Here is a 16854-nt window from a genome sequence, read left to right on the forward strand (position 1 = left end):
ATTTCCTGTAGCCCCCAAACAAAAGCATGAAATGTGGAGTGAACCTCACCAGTGAAAAGTCTCCAGAAATATTGTGCTTTGCATGATGTGGAAGGTGCAACTCAGCTGTCATCATCATCCGTGGGTCAGAGGAATGTTTAGCATGTAGCATAGCATGCTATCTGCACTCACAAAGACTTTCTTCCTTTTAATTTTTGCATCTTCATAAAGTAATATACAATACATGTGAAAGGAAACAAAACAGCTGCTGCAAGTGAGATTTGCGTGTGTTAAAGGTTCAGTGTATAGAATTTAGTGCCATCTAGTGGTTAATTTGCATGTTGCAGCTGAATATCTCTCCCCTCACCCTCCCCTTCCAAACATGAATGAGAACCTGTGGTGGCCTTCAGTTGTCATAAAAACTCAAAAGATGTTTAGTTTGTCCAGTTTGGACAACTGTGAAAAACATGGTGGCCTCCGTAGAGAGGACCCACTCCTGATGTAAATATAGACTATTTAAGCATAAAGGCTCATTCTAGGGTAAAGAAAACAACCCATCGTACAATTTAGATGAAACACACTGGTGAAAACATCACTAGGATTATTTTATATTCAATTTATGCCAATAGATCCCTTCCACCTAAATCTTACACACTGGACCTTTAAATATGATGCTACAGCTGGTATCTGAGTGGCTTAGCTTAGCTAGCATCCAAGATTGGCCCTCCGTACATCAACAGTCGTGAAAGTTGTATTTGTTATGGTGTTATTATACGCGAAATGCAGCGTAAGGCGTTGTTATGAACTGGTTTTGCTAACAATGGCTAGCCGTCGTAAACATTGTTCCTGTGCAACTAGAATACTATCAACTCGGGTTATTGGGGTGTGATGTCTTTCCGAAGGTCGAGCCCAGAGGTGTAATGGAACGCAGCGTTAGTTTAGCTCAAAATGTGAAAAGAGCTCGCCCCGTTCTGTACAAAGGTCACCATGAGGTTACCAACCAACAGAGACTTCAGGAAGTTACTGATATAGATAAAGAAATACTGCGGCATATAGACCCCCATAAAACCATAAGTGGTCTTTCACATCAGTTATATATACAATTCAGATTGAACTAACAATATATAAGATGTTCATTTTGAGCAGTAGAGGTCATAGTCAGCAGATTTGTTTACCTTCAGAGCAAACTGGTTACTGACAGATTTATATTTTCACTATACCTGAGAAAGAAACTGTAAACAAGCACAAATCAGTTCATACTTTATGTTTTGGTATATGAATGAATCACTGGAGTCTTCACCATGTCCTTTTTGCTGTGAAAAGCTGAATTTGAACTAGTATATATATTTTTTAGGTTATTATATTATTTATATAGTCTGACTAATACGTTTTTATGAGGGCTGATGCTAAAGATAAGAAATGTAATTAAGTTTTAGTATTTTACAGTTGAACCATAAACTTTATATAAATAACTATACATTCTTATTCAGCTTTCTGTCCTTGCATAATGCTTTTTAGAAATTGGTAATGTTGAGCCTGAAATGCATGAAGAAAGGCGATTTAGTTTTTTTTTAAAGCCCAATACAAAGTGACCTGTCCCAGCTTTAATTCAGGCAGAACTTTCCTTTTTGACACAAAGAACACTAAAAGCTGAGTCATGTCACCTCTAAAGATGCTTTCTCCATCCTTTCTTATGGTGTGGTTAGAAAACATCTTAAGAATTACAGAAAGGATGATTAAATTGATCTAATATGTAAAACCAAAAATTGGTCACATAAGTCAAAATTGCAATTTCAAGAATGTCCAAGATTTTCCCGAAATTCATCATTGAAATGTCTGTGAAATGATCGTTTTGGCCGATAAATGAGTCGGGCTCTAGTTATTTATGACAAACCATTAACCATGAACATTTATGTCATGCACAGTCAGCGATACTTCTCAGTTATTCAATACTACAAATTATTTGTATTATCCAATGCATTTTGAGTTGATAGTGTTTGTCTTCCATTGTCAATTCTTATTTAATTTCTCATAGTATGTTATGTTGTGGTTTATTTGAATGCTCAAATCTGTGCATCGTTGTACCGAGTGTTAACTTTGATTTGCTTCCTCCTCCATGAATATTCTCCAGGTATACGTTCACTGCCATTTACACCTTTGAGTCAGCGATAAAGATATTGGCGAGAGGATTCTGCTTGTTGCCGTTTACCTTCTTGAGAGACCCATGGAACTGGCTGGACTTCAGTGTCATTCTCATGGCGTAAGTAACAATGTCATGACTGATGGTTAATCTCACCTGACATTTATTTTCCATTAGCTGTGGCTACATTGTGCACATGTGAGGGAAATCTAATTTAAAAAGTCATGTTTTGTGGGATAGTTTTTGTGCTGTAATATTAGGCAGAACCAAAACCTGTCCCATCTTTCAGTGTTTTTTAGTAATGTCAAAGTGACCGTAGTCAGTCAGTCATCCTGAGTGCTGATTTGAAACACCATGAACGATAAGCCTATTGTGGAGGTCGCAGGTAAGTGTGCCATGATCCCATGATGCAGGTAGAAGATTAGACAGGTGACCTCTCCATGCTGCTGCATTGTCTGAGACCAATCATCCTGATAGGACGTTTGCTTTGTTTGGAAACAGCGAGACAAAATCACTTGTACTGGTTACACTCTGAAAGCTGTCACTACCTGCAGTGATTAATCTGTTTCTGATTAATTATGGTTCATTCAGCTAATTCATCTGTCATTTCCTCTCACGGACACAGAGCACTGGCTACTGTGCTGTTTGAACTCTCAATTACACTATAATCAATGTTTTTATCTTAACAATGGATCACACAACTACATGCATGTGTAAAAAGTTGTTAGGTTATTATTATTATCAACCAGTAACCCTCTTACAACATGAGTAGCATTGTTTCCAACCACAGCAGTTTTCTACTATTTGGCCAAAGCACATTAAATGAAGACCTTTACACTTTGTCCCTTGTACCAAACAGAAGTCAGACAAACAAAGAACCTATTAAGTTTAACAAAAAAACTGAGCTGAAAGAAGAGTGAATATTGATCTTTGTCAGGAACATTTGCCAGGTGGATAGAGACATGATAGCAAACAAGTCCTAATGTTCTGGATATATAAATAGGCAACTGTTAGCCGCATCAAATAACGTGTCAGTGTACTATTTACAGCTTGTTGCTTTTATCCTTAGTGTCAAAAAAAAAACATGGAAGATGAGTTAGTGTAGATTTATTTAAAGCCACTAACTCATTCTATGAGATCTTTACATTGTTTGTTTATATATGTAAGTCTACATGATTTTTAACAATGACTGATTGAAACCAAGACTTTTACCTCTTTTAAATCGAAATGATACCCAGATTATTTTGAAGTAAACTGGATAAAATAGGTGATTGACTCTTTTTCCATTACCAGGAGATGAGTTTGCCTTTACGTTTTTCCCCCTTGTTGGGTCATGTTTGACATCACGAGCGCACCAACAACTGATGTGCTCTCTTACCTTGTTGTCTTGCCAATGTAGCATATTCACGTGTGTCTCATTTCCATCACCGCTGATGGATGAACCTGTGTCTACGTAATCATTTGACCCTGGACTGAATACAGATTGTTTCCATTCCCATTGCAGACAAAAGCCAGATATTACTGGATGTTAATAGGTTATTTGATCATTGGAAAAGGGGCTTTATTTATTTGATTGAAATTTATTTATGAAGATATGATGAAGTGTTTAAAAGATATGTTGTTATGCTGGTGTTGCTGCTGATCATATAGAAGACCTTCTTTATTTAATCCTCTTACTGTTCATCCAAATTTACAGATATGTGACAGAATTTGTAGACCTTGGAAACGTCTCTGCATTGAGAACCTTCAGAGTTCTACGAGCTTTGAAAACCATCTCAGTTATCCCAGGTAAGATGCCCATCACATTAAACCTCCATGTTCCTGTGTCAGTGTAAAACCAAAGTTGAACATATTGTCTTGTGTCCTCCCTCAAGGTCTCAAGACCATCGTTGGTGCCCTGATCCAATCCGTGAGGAAGCTGGCAGATGTGATGATCCTAACCGTCTTCTGTCTCAGCGTGTTCGCCCTCATTGGCCTGCAGCTCTTCATGGGGCTCTTGCGACAAAAGTGCGTCCGTAATCTTGCACACTGCGTCAACTCCTCCTACAGCGCCAACGCCTCCTTCATCTGTAACAACAGAACCTGGAGCTCCAGGGATGACTTCCTCAGCAGTGAAGGTCAGCTGAAACAAAACACACATCAGACCTTTTCAGACAGAAAGTTTGCCTTTCAAATATGAAGAAAGCAGCAGGAGATTGTCTGGGTCAGACACGTTCACAACTACAACATTCAGGCGAGGGGTGGAGCTTGGGTAGAGCATGCAGGAGGAAGGACATAATGTATACATTCTGTTTCTTTATTTTGTTGACAGCAGATCCACACTGTCCTTAGCCCTTATTACCAAAAGCTCTCGAATCTTGCTGTTTTTCCAAGTTGACATTTTCTTCAGTGTCTTCTACTTGTATGGCACCTCTTTTTCATCCTGATATATTTGTATTATTTATATTTTTCAAATTTGGAATTTTGCAGACATTTCCCTGCTCTATTTTCACAATCTATTACTGTACTAGGGGGCTGGCAGGAAAATGTGTAGAGCAACTGACTCGGACATTAGCATTGTCACATTTAGCTCCTTTCAAAAATAGTCAGTGCATGTCTGAAAGCAGCTTTATATTTCCCACATGTACAATGTGTAGTGCCAGTATTATCAAATTAAGTTAAAAGAAAAAAATTATACTGTTTCTTTAAACTTCCTATTTCCTTTTTTTTTTAGATAATTTCTACAAAGTTGAAGGAGCAAAGGATGCCTTAATATGCGGATATGGAAGTGATGCAGGGTAAGTGAGTGTCCTTCTTACTGCTTGTTAATCATCTGTGAGCTATTACATAATATCACAATGTTTAGCGTCTAATGGCTTTTGATACTGTGCACGTCATGTGTACAATTGGATTTAGCCGCTTGGGCATCAGGCTCGGTGCTAAAATAGTTTTCACAGACCTACAAAAAACAGACACAACAACACATGATACACTTTCGGCTTCATATTTTCAATCTGGGACTTAATGTATAGAGCAATGATCCCACCAGAGGGAGGGGTGGGGGTAGCGTGAGAGAGGGTGTACACAAGACGACATGTGGTGTGGATAATCACCCAGTGGAACTGGAACCCTTTACTGAGAAACATGGAGTTGCCAGCTGGAGAGGGGGGGGGGTCTGTAGAGATTTTATCGTCTCAAAAGCTCTATGACATGATTAGGTGAAACAGGGCGAACTGGATCACTTCAGATTGATATTCTGTTATTGTTGAGAGGAGACGGTGCACTCATTTCTTCACGTTTAAAGCACCAGAAACACTTGGACACAAACAAATTCTTAAATGCTTTTTCATGATTAAAAAAAAAACAGATTTTAACAGAAGAAAGACACTGCATCTTTCTCAGATGCAGTGTCTGTAAATGTTCACATTTTATGTGTAAATTGTTGCACTTTGTTCCCTATCAAAGGCACAGTGTGAAACCATCCAAATACTGCTACTCAGCCTTACGCGCTGAATAATCCTATAAATCCAAATGCTTTTGAAACAAGCACAACAGGATGACTCTGCCCCTGCCAGGCCCAGTTCAAGGGTTATAGTGAACTAAATACCCATCTGTGTGAATCTGAAATCCTGCAGCTTCAACAAATGGCTTCCATTAGATGCTCCAGTTAATGATACATGATAATGCCTCAATGACAGCAAAGGTAGTGGTGTTTTTGCACGGATTTTTTTTCTTCACTCTTAAAAGGTTGTTCTATATAGAACCTGATTATGTTTTTATATTTTGGTAAATAGTAACACTTACAAAATAATACATTATGGAACCATTTTACACAGTTAAACCCTGGGATTCTTTAAAAAAGAAGAGGGGAAGTTTGCATCAATTAATAGTAGCAGCTTTAACAGATTAGGTTATTTAGGTATAAATCAAAAAACGGATTTAAGTATAAACCAGCCTGTGCCTCTACTCAAATTTCAGTAAACCTTGAGTTCCTTCTTGAGTATTTTTATGAGATATTTCAAGTGTGTATGAGACTTTTAAAATTTGAATTAGGTTAATACTAATTAAATTCCCTAGTTTTAATAAATTAACAGAGAAGGTGTAGACACAGTGGAGGTAGTTGCTTATTTTTATTGGCTTCACAGTGCGGCCAGCCCTTTATTTTTTTCATCTCCCCTGCAACCTGTCCTGCAAAAATACAGGGATTTAATCCCCAAAGAGGTAAAAAGATTGGTTCAGTAATTTTTGTTCAACTCAGGGCAAAAGCGGATGCATTCGAGGGCATTCAAGGAGAAACAATGTCATTACACTCCCTTAAATAGTGGGTCAGTAAGATCATACTTGTACCAATATTACCGATCCAGCTGTCCAAGAGTTTACATACATGTCACTGTCATTTTATTTTAGATTTGTGGGATGTTCCTGCCAGTTTTCCTGTCTAAATGGTGTGATAATTGTAAAGACTGGGACACGGTTTGGACTTAGATGCATGACTCGAAACAGATCAGTTTTACAAAATCACAGTCCACCAAACAGTTTGGTAACAGGCAGGCAGTCAGCCCGAGCAAACAAATTCAGAGTGCAGAGGCAAAAGGCAGAGTCCAAAAGATGAGCAAAGGTCAAAAACACACAAAGGAAGAATGCTCTAACGCGAGACACAAAGGAACAAAGATGTACTGGAGACAAACTGAGACAAACTGTGTCTGAAATCACACACTAATCACTATATTGTGCACTATATAGTGAGTTCGCCATTTTGTAGTGGTGTCTGAATGCTAAGTGAAGTTTTTATACCGTATAGTGCACTCATTGTTTCCCACGATGCATCATAAAAAGTAGTGCACAACCGGCGTTCACTAACCGAGCATCATAAACCATCATGCATTGCGCTCGTGGAGAGACGAGAGGAGTGAGAGCAGCAGGAACAGCCGGACCTGTCGTATAAATGTAAATAGAAGCAGTGCAGCACAGCACAGCAGGGCGGCAAACAAGTTTATTTCTACGTTTATATCTGTTTTTTTTACCTTAAAGTATAAATAGTAAGTGCAAAATAAACACTTAAAATTTAATGTGGGATTTTCATATGTCATAATCCTATGTGACGTTATTACTGGCGCAGAGAAAATGCACTGAGTAGTGTCCAAAAGCATTTTCTTCTCTTCCCAATGAGCTGACTTTGTCGTGCTCTATATAGTTATCACTATATCATGGAGTAGGGAATAGTGAATGAGTGGGGGATTTTGGACACAGCTACAGAATATATATTCCAGCAGCAGGTGATTACCAAGACACAGGTACAACTAGGGGCGGGGGGGAAGAATCACAAAGGTGGGAAACACATGAGGACCAGAGGGGAAGTTATCTGAAACGAGAAGAGAGGTAAGTTACTTATCAAAATAAAACAGGAAGTGACAAAAACAGAAAAAAAACATGACCTGACATCGGACAATATGTGATATTAATAGCTGTTTAGATAATAAGAGAATGATGATTTGTTTCAACATTGTTCTGTTGTGTCAAACAAAGTGATATTTATTACATTTATAGGGTTTTTCTTTTGAATTTCTTTGCCGTTTGCCGATTGATAACAGCTCAAAAACCGGATGACGCTGTATGACATCGCTGCCAGGTTATAGGCCAAAGGAACCATAGGGTAGCTTATGTTTTTGCTGTCAAAATGAGGCCGCCTTTTAACTTGTGTGACATTTCAGATGGAAGTTTCTGAGGCTGGCTGTGGAGATGGGCAAGATATTAAGCAGGTCAGGATGGAGGACGTAAAACATAGAGGATGCTTAATCTTTTGAGTGTATTCCAACAAGTAATCCCTGAGTAGATTTCCAAATTAAAGCTTTGGATACATTATGATGACACACACTCACACACAGTCACACACATGCACACGAACACACCCAAGACACAAGTGGGGACGCATGCACACGCACATTTTATAAAAAGATGTTTTCTGACGAGATGGTTAACAAGTTTGTGATAAATGATTTGCTCAAAGGTCCCAGCTGTTTCTCATTACGCCTACTGGGGAGTTCAGGCCAATGCTGATCCCCTCACATCTTAAAGCCACTGTGCATCCAGGATTATGACTGATTGTATAGACACTTTCAACTTTTACCCTTGACTATTGTGGGCTTGGAAACCCTTCACCTCAGACCTTCCCAGGGTAGAAAGAAAACACTTTGTTGAGCTTGACAGATGTCCTGCTGCTGTTCTGTTACTTAAACTGCAGGAAGTGGATTGTGCACTATTAAAGTATGAATATAAATATAAACATGTTAAAGAGCTTCAATAGCTATAACTAACACAGACTGTGATAGTTTGGTTACATAAGATGACTTTTATGAGAATGTCAATGACCATACTTTATTATTTGGCTATTATTATCTTTAACTCTGATAGGGCTGTACGATAAAGCTAAAAATTATATTAACATAAAAATGTTCATATCAGTCAATCAATCAGTCGATTATCAGCATAAATGTCATATTATTATTTCTGTTAAGTTTAAAGACTTAACAGGATGTGTTTTGGGATGTGGTTTTAAACTCTTTGTGGTTTTAAACTCTTTTACCATTTTACAAATCTGAGGTAGAACAAGTATGTTTTATGCCTCCTCTCTATGGCTTTGCAATTAACAGAAAATGTATTGAAACGGACATTTATAACCTCTAATCAACTTAATCTTGCTCATGTTGGTTAATTCAGTTAATACTTTGCCCAATGCGTGCATTCATGAACTGTCGGGTTTCCACTACGTTCTGTGTCGTGTTCCTCTGCCACATGTCCTCCCTCCTCCCTCCCATGCTGACCTGCGCTCATTTGACATTTTAACAATAAACTCCATCACTAATCAGAAGTTATTAGGACAGGACCCAAATAGTATTTAAACACAGAAAAAAGTCACCATTTTCCACGCATGCAGTTCACCTGCCACACTCAACTCGAGACGTACCTCGTCGTGCACAGCCAGAATATCAGGGTTAAAATGACCGCAACGATCCGGATTCTTGATTCGACACCAATGATTCATAAATAAATATGATTGTCAGTTTGTATGAAGAGTGACAGAGACAAGCGCACACACACACACACACACACACACACACACACACACACACACACACACACACACACACACACACACACACACACACACACACTTTTAAGTTTTTTACTTTATGTTTTTGAGTGTTGATTTCAGTTCATTTCTGCACAGTATGAAATGACTTAGCAAACTCTGTGTAACTTTCTTGACTTGATTATTCTGTGTTGTTGTCAGTTACATTACAGTTATGAGGCAATGCATTCAACACTGCACCAATTTGATGATATAAAAGCAGGTTTTAAGAGTCTGAGAACACAGTCTGAGTATTGTAGCTGACTGCATTCTGTAACTGCCACAATTAAACATCCTCCAGCTTGATAATGTGTCACAAAACAAAAGTTGTCTAAAACTGGCCTCTTGAACTTGACAGTAAGTTGCATTTCAGTGCTATATCCCCAGCCACCAGACATTTGAACAACGAATACCTGACATGTGGTAGAACAGGGGATTTACTGCATGAATGTGCAGCTTTGCAGAAATTATGTGATGCAAACACGTTAACATGGAGCAGATATTGTCATCCTCTACGCCACAAAGAATTGACAATGTTTGAGAGCAGGACGTGCCCAGTAGTAGTGTGGTGTAATAATATTTTTAGCGAGTGTAGTTTTCTTATTTGTAGTTTCGGATTGAATTGGCTCAAATGAATTAATCCTGAGTAATACACGTAGTATATTATTACGAGAACAATTTAATACACTGTGGGATGTACACTACATATTCTGGTCTTCCCTTTATGCAGCCGTCACCGCTTGATGCTCTGGATGTTTTCAGTGTGGAGACTCATCAGATCCCACAGTGGGTTCATGCGGCTCAGCAGTTCTCCTTGAGGACTGTTCTCAGGAAAAACCCATGCAGTCTCCAGGGCTGTTTTTTTACAGCAGCATCTAATTGCAAGAGAAGTCTCATGTTCATATAGTTGTTAAAGTGACAGCAATGGCTAACGAATAAGATTAGCAACCATGACACTGGATGTGTGCTTTATGTTTTCATTGCATGTTAGGCAGCCGAGGGTGACTTAATTTATACCTGAGAGAGTGCACTCAAACCCGACATTCTGAATAAAAGGCTACAATAATGTTTAAAATAGAAGCAGAAAATAGGAAGTCGATTAAGGGTTAATGCTGTAGATAAAGTTTTTAATTAAAGCTGTGTTTTTTCCTTAATTTAAACTGATCCCCTTGCAGCCGTTGTTTTCCATTGGATAGCAATAATGTTTGTTTTTTTATTATTGCTAATCAACAGTTAAATTGTACCTGTAAACTGTCAGTGCCCATCACAGGTTCCTGAAGTTCAAGGGGACGTCACTTCTATAAGCTTTTTCGTTTATTGTAACATAGGACAAAGAATAGCAGCAAATCCTCATAGCTGAAGAGCTTGAACTAGAGGAGGTTGTTGATATTTTTTCATATTAAATGACTCAGTAGGTTAATCAGTAAATACTGATGTGGGCAGATTTATATTCAGTTGATCAACTGAATATCAATCAATCTTGATGTGATTTTTGCCTAATGTTTTGTCATGTTGATTAAAAGAGGGGAACAGATAGATGACAGGCAGTGCTGCAAAGGGGCAGAGGGAGGGGACAGCCTGATAGGAAGATGTCGCTGGCCTCACGCAGCCTCCTCTATCCTCACTCCTGCACATTACTGAGCATTCCCGCTCAGCTGGCCGCTCGGTGAGATCTACAGCTGTTCCCACAGCAGCGCTCTCCTGTCCAGCTGTTTCCCAGCCATTATGAAATTATTCTGCACTCAGACTGACATGGCAGCCCAGCTTGTTCTCAGCTGCTGGACCTAAATATTTGCTGTAATGCCACTATGCTGACAATGAAGATCAGAAACGGAGGCATCGAGCTGACATTTTTTAGAACTGCAATTTGATACCCATCTGGCTCGGTGTAATCCCTTTTTCCACCAGTGCATTATAGTGCTCCTGCCTGGAGTGAGTTTCAAGTGCCCTCTTCAGTTGAAATAATGGTGATGGTGGCAGTGTTTGTACTTACTGACTCATCCGCTTCTCTCTCCTGTGGAGTCAAATGCCACGGGGCTACATAGATACTGGAGATGTATTTAGCTCTGGTAAAGCAGCCCGCACGCCACCACAGCCATATCTGTCCCAGCTTTTGTTTATCAGTCCTGTCTCCAAAGCATCTGTCTTCTGCATTTAAATTCTTTGTGCTTTACAGGAAGTGTCCTGATGGATTTGACTGCCTAAAAGTAGGAAGAAATCCAAACTATGGCTACACCAGTTTCGATACTTTCGGCTGGGCTTTTCTGGCCCTGTTCCGACTAATGACACAAGACTACTGGGAAAAACTCTTCCATCAGGTGCAATTTAGTTTTAATCTACCGATATTCTGTGATGTTTTTTGCTTGCCTAGAAAAATTATCTATATATTTTTCAGTGGCCCACAAGTTTTTACTCAAACATGTAGAATAAATCATGTTTCAAGGAAATGTCATGTTGTTTACCTGGTTAATTGGAGAGAAACACATGGGACACAGCGGATTAACATAATCTTGCAGTGTAGTACATACAGGCAAACAACCTGAGCAGTCAGACAGGATTTAAACAACTCTCTAATCCAACCATGCCATTTAAAGAAGCTACTGTAAGAGTGAACAAATGCAGAATTTCTGAATATTTTCTTTTCAATTACTACCTGTTATGTGAGAAGATTCAATCATAGGGACAAACCCACAGAGAATTATCATCTGCAGGTTCCTGCACATGTAGAGAGAGTTTTAGCGTCTTGTTTTGAGTCCACAACTTGACTCTCTCATTAGAGTCTTTGTTTTGGCTGTAATGACCCACAGGTTAGACGTTTCAGCTAACACTCACAGCTCTCACCCTCACCTCTAACAGTAGGAATCTGTTGCCAGCGAAAAGACGCAACTAGTTGAGCAACATAATGGAGAATTTAGCCATGTATTTTAGATTGAAGAGTTAGGACCAAAAGGGAGCAAAAGGTAAACATTCATTAGTGCTAATGTTGGTCTGTATCAGTCTGGATGTGTCAATAATTAAAGGCAAGGTTCGTAAATTCAGTTTCTGAAACACTTTTTATCTTGTTTGTTGAAATACGGGATTGGTTAGCTGTTGCAGGACTAGGATTAGGTATAGGCTACCACCCCTATCTTTAAGTGTTACATGACATTTTCACCATAATTACTTAAAATAGTAAATACTGTGAGAATGTTGAGTATACAGCTTTTTCCGCTGTGTCCAGGGATTAACTAAATAATCCAGCTTCAGTTTAGGCATTAACTCTCTATACTTGTACAACATAGTACATGTACATTATGTTTGCCTGAGCAACACAGTCCGGCAAAATATAACCAACTCCCAATATTATCTATATCACTTACTGTGGCTGTAAATATTAGTAAAGTTTTTAGCTAAACTCTCTGAATTCTAAATTGATAATTAAATTTTACAATGGCTATATCATGTATTTTCTTCTTAGACGGAATAACTATTTCAGATAAATATTGTAAAACTGTAGGATTTCTTTACCTTTAATTGTTAAACTGTCTGAAATTATGGAGTAAACCGTTTCCCATAATAACCATACACTATATTGTGTATACAAATATGGCAGCTTTTCAGAAGAAAAGTATTTTCCTTTTCCTTCAGCTTGACTGACTTTATGTCTGTTTCCTCAGACCCTGCGCTCTGCAGGGAAGACCTATATGATTTTCTTTGTGCTGGTAATCTTCCTGGGGTCCTTCTACCTGGTCAACCTGATCCTGGCCGTGGTGGCGATGGCCTACGAGGAGCAGAATCAGGCAACCATCGCTGAGGCCTGGCAGAAAGAGAGAGAGTTTCAGCTGGCAATGGAGCACCTTCGACGAGAGCAAAGAGTCAGTGCATCACAACCAGTCACCAATTTCCATGGGTTTTTTCGACTTTGGACAAACAAAAACATACATTACAATATCCTGTAACACATTTTATTTTCTCTTTGCAGTTGGCGGGAAGGAGACAAGCCCAGGAGACAGACTCAGTGTTGTCCCCAGAGCTGTCTCCATTCTGTCTGAAGACAGGAAGTATACGACGAAACAGCAGCAGAAGAAGAAGATCTCACAGGACCTTGTCAGAGGAAACAGAGGAGGAAGCTGCAGAGGAGAAGTTTGAACCAATGGACGAGCTAATGGTACCTCACTCAACATGCAGCACTCCTGATTGTCTTTTACGTTTTTTGGCCAATGGAGTTAATGTGTCCTCTGTGTCTCCTCAGCCATCTCTGTCTCCCCTGCCTGTCCACTCTCTGCTGGCCACGCTCTCATCTCACCCCCTCAGCACGAGGAGAGAAAGCCAGATCAGCATGTTCAGCACCTTCCGGGCACGCAACAACTCGGAGGCAGACTTTGGGGACGACGAGTATAGCATTCATGGGGAGGCCTTCAGGAGTCGGGCCAGTTCCACAGCAACACCCTGGAAGAAGAGAACTGGCAGTGTGAGGAGTCACTGCTCACAAGTCTTCACCCCGAGCCTCACCGTCAATGGTCGTCTCAACATTTCCCTGGACCAAAATGGGGTCACCACTGTCGGCTTGCACACTCCCACCTCCATCCCTGCGTACAGCATGGAGAGGGGCAGAGAAGACACAGTGAGTGATGGATGCTAATGTGTAATTAGGAAAACTCATGACAATTAGCATTTTAAAACTTGCATACTGAAGTAACTTAACATTGATCTAAAATAACAGCTCACTAAATAAAAAGGGAGATGGACGCTTTGTATAAAATGTTCTCCGTTCTCTGTGTGCCAGAAACCCACCAGTGCAGAGGACCAAGTTCCCAGACATCTCCTCCAGCCTTCTCCGACAGTGACCGAGCCTCCAGTGCACAGGAAAAGAGGCCTGAGCTCTGTCAGTTTCTTCAGTGATGCCATTGATGGTGAGTCCTTTTCAATATCAAGGGAATAATTTGGCATCCGTGGAAATGACGCCTATTTGCTTTCTTGCTAGATGAGCAGATTGTTGTAGCACTCTCATATCTGTTTGTTAAATATGAGGCTCTAACCAGCAGTTTTCAGACATGCACTGAACTATGAACACTTAAATGAGAGAACGCATCTGTCGGAGTCAGTTGCTCGGGACATTTCTCAGAACTTTTTTTGCCAGCCCCCCTTGAAAAATGTCCGTGTGTGTGCCCATCTGAGAATACAGTAGGAAAATGTTTGAAAATTCACAGCGAGCGAGTGGGTGTGTCGATGACCCCAACAAAAAGATGTCTACTTGGAAAGTCAATGAGATCCAAGAGCTTTTGGCAATAGGGGCCGACATTGGTGCCGATGTACTGTAAAGAAAGTGATCTCTGCAGTGGAATTTATACTTCATACTCTGCCTACTGTATGTTCTACTCAGGCGCTACCCCTCACCTGAAGGTTCTGGACAGTTTCCTGTTTGATGTTGTGAACTTACCAATCTCCTGCTGCATTCTCCATGTGTGAAAGGCAACATTTTTAAACTGTCCGGATCCAATTTTCCAGACATTTTCCGGAGTTCATGTCTGAAAACAGTAGCAATAGTAGGCTTAGGTCAGCAAATACTGGGAATGAATGGCAAGGTTATCAAATCCACTCACCAGAACCTCTAAAGCTTAATAAATGATACTCTTAATTTTGTTTTTTTAATTGTTTGAAGTATATAAACATAAGCCATAAAAATGGGTTATCATCTTCTCATCCAACTCTCCACAAGAACCCAAACTATTCCTTTAAACTTTGCTCTTTTGATTGAGACACAGAGGCCAATTACAGTTTGAGGCAAGTGGATGCTTGGGCTTTAGATCATGACCACTGGTATTTAAAAATAAATTAAAAACAGTATTAGGGTAGGTTTTAGAGGAAATTTATCAAACATTCTGAAGATGAATCGTTCACCTTGGTTTCTCTTTGCAGAGCTGGAGGTGTCGAGGCAAAAGTGCCATCCCTGCTGGTTAAAGTTTGCCAAGAAGTACCTGATATGGGACTGCTGCTCCTGGTGGCTGATGATGAAGGACTGGGTGAAGTTTATGGTGATGGATCCTTTCCTGGATCTAGGCATCACCATTTGCATCGTGCTGAACACCCTCTTCATGGCCCTGGAGCACTACCCCATGACTGAAGAGTTCAACACCATGCTCTCAGTGGGCAATCTGGTAAGAGGGGGTTTTAATGATAGGGGCTGAAAGATATCCAGGTTTTAACACACCTAATTCTAAGTGTTGTGAGGTGTTGGATGAGCAGTCAAGAGGGCAGACAGATTATATTCAGATAATGTATTTCTATATGAGACACCTGTGTTTTTATAGCCTGTGACACTGAGCTGGAAACATTCTGTTCCTTTGTCAAACGCTCTACTTGTGATTAACTTTGGTAAGTGTAAGTATTTTTAGAGGGAGGTGTTCTGTTTCCCTCATTTGCATTTCGTCGTCTCCCCCTACTGGTAAATAATAGACCCTGCCATTGTCCAAGTTGTTCACACACTTACAAGAAGAAACATAGAATAAATACTTTGTATTTCTATTTCTTCCAGCAGACAGTTTTTTTTTTCACTCCTGTATGCCTGTTTGTTAGCTTCAGCATATCCTCATAATCTGTTCAAATCTGTTTCATGGATTTGGTTGGAAGTTACGTCAATTATAAAACAAGTGATTACTTTTTGTAACTCAGTCAGGATATTTTTTGATGTTTTGTCTTGATTTCCATCCAGCCATCTGCTTTTTATCTGGAGTTATCGAGATGCCCCCTCCTCTCTCATGAACTTTTATTTTAACTTAAATTATTTTCATGAACTATTTGTTCAATGAATCTTTCACTCTAGTGCTCTATAGTTTTTATGCCTCCGCATTATGTTTCCAGGTTGTTTGTCCAGCTCTGCCTATCTTGTGAACAAAATATCTCAGGAATGCCTTGAGGTTGTTTCTTGAGTGAACCGATTCGATTTTGGTGGTCAAAAATCAAAGATCAAAGGTCACTGTGATGTAGCCCTACACTAGTATAACCCAGAATTTATTTGTGTTTTCCAGGTGTTTACAGGGATCTTTACAGCAGAGATGGTGCTGAAGCTGATCGCCATGGACCCTTACTACTACTTCCAACAGGGCTGGAACATCTTTGATGGCGTCATCGTTTGCCTCAGTCTGATGGAGCTGGGTCTTTCCAATGTGGAGGGGCTGTCTGTCCTCAGATCCTTTAGACTGGTAAAATAACATTTTATATCTCACTTATGCATTCAAAAAACTGTTTTTAACTCTTTAAAATCTCACTTTGTATTTCTGTTATCAATATGTCAAACCAAGAGTGATTGAAATATGGTTTAAAATTGGATGACATGCTTTATTATAGTCAAGTAATTGTTTATATTATTATAGCACTGCATTTTCCTGTTTCTTTTTCCATTAGTTTTATAAATAGGCTACATGAATTAATCATACTGTTAAGACTGAGGATGGGTTGAGAATTCAATAAGACTGAACAATTGCACCTCTTATTCAAAACACTCATTTGATAACATAACACTGGTTCAAATATTGTTAAAGGATTAAATACAGAAGTTTAAAACATTTTACAATCAAGCATCAGCATCAGACACAGTTTCCTGTAAAGATGCAACGTCATTCATCTTCTTCACCTTCTTTGCTTCTCA

General features: G+C 39.5%; 1 protein-coding gene across 1 annotated transcript in view; it reads left to right on the top strand.

The window, feature by feature from the left end:
- LOC117778902 (sodium channel protein type 4 subunit alpha-like) overlaps positions 1-16854 on the top strand; it is a 46216-nt gene that overhangs the window by 8593 nt on the left and 20769 nt on the right. The window contains exons 5-15 of the mRNA XM_034614793.1: positions 2111-2239; positions 3816-3907; positions 3994-4236; positions 4833-4896; positions 11404-11545; positions 12884-13081; positions 13189-13374; positions 13459-13830; positions 13993-14119; positions 15126-15364; positions 16235-16408. Coding sequence (XP_034470684.1) covers positions 2111-2239; positions 3816-3907; positions 3994-4236; positions 4833-4896; positions 11404-11545; positions 12884-13081; positions 13189-13374; positions 13459-13830; positions 13993-14119; positions 15126-15364; positions 16235-16408 — 1966 coding nt within the window. The remainder of the gene's footprint in view (positions 1-2110; positions 2240-3815; positions 3908-3993; positions 4237-4832; positions 4897-11403; positions 11546-12883; positions 13082-13188; positions 13375-13458; positions 13831-13992; positions 14120-15125; positions 15365-16234; positions 16409-16854) is intronic.

This window comes from Hippoglossus hippoglossus, chromosome 17 (assembly GCF_009819705.1).
Source record: "Hippoglossus hippoglossus isolate fHipHip1 chromosome 17, fHipHip1.pri, whole genome shotgun sequence".
NCBI lineage: Eukaryota > Metazoa > Chordata > Actinopteri > Pleuronectiformes > Pleuronectidae > Hippoglossus > Hippoglossus hippoglossus.